We start from the raw sequence: 4,180 nt of genomic DNA, 5'->3' as shown, positions 1-4,180 counted from the left end.
CCAGATTCTACCACACAAATTTTTTTAAGTCCGACCACTGATTCCTTTGCCATCTCTTAAGATAAATTATCAACTTAAACATTATTGTAAGCAGCGAAATGTCTTATCTTAAATCGCATACATATATACGTATTTTTCACCGAGTAAACAGAAATAAAGTTACGAGCAAGTATACCTGTGCGTCACCCTTTGAAAAACACGGTTTTTTACCTTAAGCCCAGATTTTGGGGGTGTATTTATAATTCTGAGTATGCCGATTTTACTGCTTGAATAGACCTACAACAAGTGTGAGCCTCGAAAAAACGATATAATTTTTTTCTGTCACACAGTGTTATTTAGATCGTCTTTAATAATCTGTATATCGTCGTACAAAACCGCGTATCAACAAAATGACAAGCCGCCTATGTGAGGTCGCATAAATTATTATCTAGATAGTAAAAACACTCATATTTCAAAATGGTTCTCTTTTTTTATAAAGCAATCGCATTTCTGGATAGTATATTTTAGAGCGAATGGATAAGGATTGAGCCAACAGCTTCTGTAAGCAAATCCAATTTTTGGCAGCAAATGTCAGTTACGCGATTTTGGAGAATGACGATACGCGGTTTTGTACTTTATGCGACGATATGCATGTATGTATATGTGTATAGCCAGCAAAAACAGCGGGAAGGGATCCGAAAACAGAAAGAAAGGTGAATAGAAAAGTGCCACGAAGGGTTGTGAAACGAATACTTTTCCGGTTGTTTTTCTGAAATTTTTCATTCTGAACTTCACATATGCTTTTTCATAGTTAATTATACTCAGAAATTAATTATACTTTTATAAATACTTTTTAATATGTTCCTATGCCGGCATAAGAACCTGGGACCTCATGAAAGCTTACAAATAGTCGCACGCACTCAGCTACTGTCGAATACGTATATGCACATGTCTTCAAATGTTAAGTTTGAGCAAATATTTTAAAATTACTGTTTTCAAATAACGTGATATTTTTCGGTAGTTTTCGGATACGTATATTATATTAAATATTAAAATTTTACCAAAATTGGAAAATACAAAGGTTCACAAGCACGAAATGGCAATAGCGCTCAACAATATTTGTATATTTGTCACTGGCATTTGTCATCAAGTGGCAAATCAGATATTTGGTCATTTGCGTAGTTTTTATTTGGTTTATGTAGCAGCATTGCGTTCACACGATTTGGCCACCAGGGTTGTTTTTGATTTGCCACAAGAAGGCAAATATTTGGCTTTTCTGATAAATGACAAATGCAATTTAGCGTTAACATGATTTGTCTATGAATTTGACAAATTTTTAGCCAAATGTACAAATCGTGTGATCCCAGCTTAAGGAATTTAATTTTTCGAAGATCTGACCTTTTGATCCGTTATAGCACCTGTAATGTAAGTTTTCACAAAAAAAGCTATATACCATATAAATATGAGAAAAAGGCGGACCACGTCTGTATTTTTACTTTTTTGCTTTTTACATGCAATAATTAAAAATAATTTTTTACCAAAGGTCGAACTTCAAAGGCCCATATCTCGATTTCGGAGGCTAACTTCGAAATACGGAGAAATCTCTGTTTTACTTATCACTCAATCTCCTAAAAAAAAATTGGTTTGGCCCAATACCCAGAAAAAAAAGTTGATTTTGCCGTACAGTGTTATCATAGATCAGTAACGGTAAGTCTCGCCTTCAATTTGGTAATTATTACGTACTGATCGAGTAACCTTTACCAAAGTTATATCGAAAAACTTAAGTGGATCTCCAGTTTTTTTCTAAAAAAGAATCTATTCAATTGTATAAATAACTTTTAAATAAAATAACCGGATTACAGAAATGTGTGCCAGGGAGTGACTTTTTTCGTTCAAGCTGAATGCAAAGCAATATCGTCCAATTGGAGAGTCCTCAGAAGGATTTCCCAGGATATGTTAAGGACTATTGTATGTACCTATAGTCACTTTTTCACATAATGGAATTAACTAAAATATTTATATCTTAACACTTATTGCACGTCCGCTACTTTCATATAATGGCAAATTTATAAATNTATTGTATTTACCTATAGTCACTTTTTCACATAATGGAATTAACTAAAATATTTATATCTTAACACTTATTGCACGTCCGCTACTTTCATATAACGGCAAATTTATAAATCGCAAAAAATGTGCTTCTTCGGTGACTAATGAAACCATTCCGCTCCGATTTTCAAGACTGCATAAATGGACTTAAAATGGGAATTTCTTACCCTTATTGTATTTTGTTAATGTATGTAAATACTAATGTGCTCGAAACTACTATTAACTTATCAACCGATTCCTAACCTTGGATAATACATGTTTGACTTTATTCAGCACGATCTTGAAAACTGACCAAATCGGCGTGGCCAAGTACATGGTCGTTTTAAGATTATATAAACATCCGAAAACTTTGAAACGTTTGAAATAAGTATCGTCTCACTTTTTCTTATTTTTCACTTGGTTGCTGGAGTAATGAAGAATTGAAAATTCATAAGGGCAAATTATAGTTTTTGTAAGTTTTATCTTAATATCTTGTAGACTTATTGAAAAATGATAAATGAACGTGAGGTAATAAATTTAATAACCCTTAATTTGATATATCGTCTAGTGTATAAAAATTAACGCATTCCATAGATATTACTAGCCAAAGTTTCATTTTCGAAATTCATAGACTTTGATGCAATTACGCGGGCTAAAAATAAGTTTTAAATTAATCTTTCGTGGCCAATAACAATTGGCTTAGACCTAAGACATCATAATATTACTATTACAATACGGTCAAATGCCTTTTATTTTCCCCCATACACAATCGACCCGGCCTAATGTGAAGGGCCTAATGAAAGGACTAATAATAGAAAAAACAGGTTTTCTAATAGCGACAGGCAATGCCAAATATATGAGTGTATTTCTATCTTGAAATTTTCTTTAATTTTCTTTTTCTTGTTTGATTCTACAACCGTTCATCGGTTTGGGCTGATACCAAACAAAAATTGGATCCTAGGTAAACAAAGTCCTTATTCACTCAAAATTTACAATTGCTAACAGTGGCCCAAGACGCGAAGACTTTTTAACGTGTTGCCAGGAGGTACTTCATATTGTGGTAGTTCACCGCTATACAAATATCTTTAGCTTCTTTTTCTAAATAAAAAAAATGCTCTCTGTCTCGAAATTGCTTCTCTTGAAATCCATTTGCTGTTTCGACGCGGCGTAAAACTATAGGGCCCTCCATTTGTGTAACAACATCAAGACGCACACCACATATTGGAGCAGAAACTCGGCCTATCACTTACCAAAAGTGTGTATGGCGCTTAATTTATTTTTAAAATTACATAACTGTTATTGTAATATTACTAATTAACTGTATACACTAGCCTAAAAAATAAATTTGATAATCAACTAATTCAAATATTTTCCCGTTTCAGTACAAGTGGTTCACAACTAGCAGTAAATCAACATGTCCGATATGCCGAAACGTATTTTAAATAAAGTTTAAACGAAATTTCGATATGTCTAAAAAAACATTGGATTCTAATTTAAAAAACACGATTTTATATATAAGAAATACAGTACCCAATGTTTTGATTACTTGTTTTGAAATATAGATAACAACACTACGCGTTCAGTTTCAGGAGCGTGAGTAAAATATAATCAACGTTTATTGTTTTTGATCATAGAAATTTAATTGTAACTTTTCCAAATATATGTATATAAGTTCAACGCTTATGTTGTGTAACATTTCTTTTCATCGAGTTTCAAATAATTAGAACAGAGCTGCTGACTCCGTAAGTACTTGTAGCACATTTGTTTTTGTTTTGCCCTGAACGCATCCAAATTTACACTTTAAATTAAAAACAAATTATCGCCCTCCTGCATGCCCTGACATATAAATACAATTCATATGAGAGTGCCGGAGTTTCATATGTATAAAAGAGCAAAGCGAAATCCCTCCCATATGAAGCTCAGGTACTCCAGTAAGATGTAAAAATTTACTTAAACAAATATAGAATGAAAAAATAATAAAAAATATGACAGCACTGAAAACAAATTATATTTCAAATAAATTTAATATTCGTATATAGTGAAAGTTAACAAATGGCGTTTATTAAAGTGTGGAAGCGCCAGATCTTTTTTACAAAAATTTTGGGTGCAAAGT

General features: G+C 32.5%; 1 protein-coding gene across 1 annotated transcript in view; it reads left to right on the top strand.

Moving 5' to 3' along the window:
- Ltn1 (E3 ubiquitin-protein ligase listerin) overlaps positions 1 to 3,750 on the top strand; it is a gene marked incomplete at its 5' end in the record, with an annotated part of 154,912 nt that extends 151,162 nt beyond the window's left edge. The window contains one exon of the mRNA XM_017614667.1: positions 3,450 to 3,750. Within this exon, the coding sequence (XP_017470156.1) occupies positions 3,450 to 3,509 (60 nt within the window). The remainder of the gene's footprint in view (positions 1 to 3,449) is intronic.
- Between the last annotated feature and the right edge of the window lie 430 nt (positions 3,751 to 4,180).

The sequence above is a fragment of the Rhagoletis zephyria genome, unplaced genomic scaffold, assembly GCF_001687245.7.
Source record: "Rhagoletis zephyria isolate East Lansing unplaced genomic scaffold, Rhagoletis_zephyria_1.1 Rzeph_scaffold_00876, whole genome shotgun sequence".
NCBI lineage: Eukaryota > Metazoa > Arthropoda > Insecta > Diptera > Tephritidae > Rhagoletis > Rhagoletis zephyria.
This window is presented reverse-complemented; position numbering and strand designations above follow the sequence as displayed.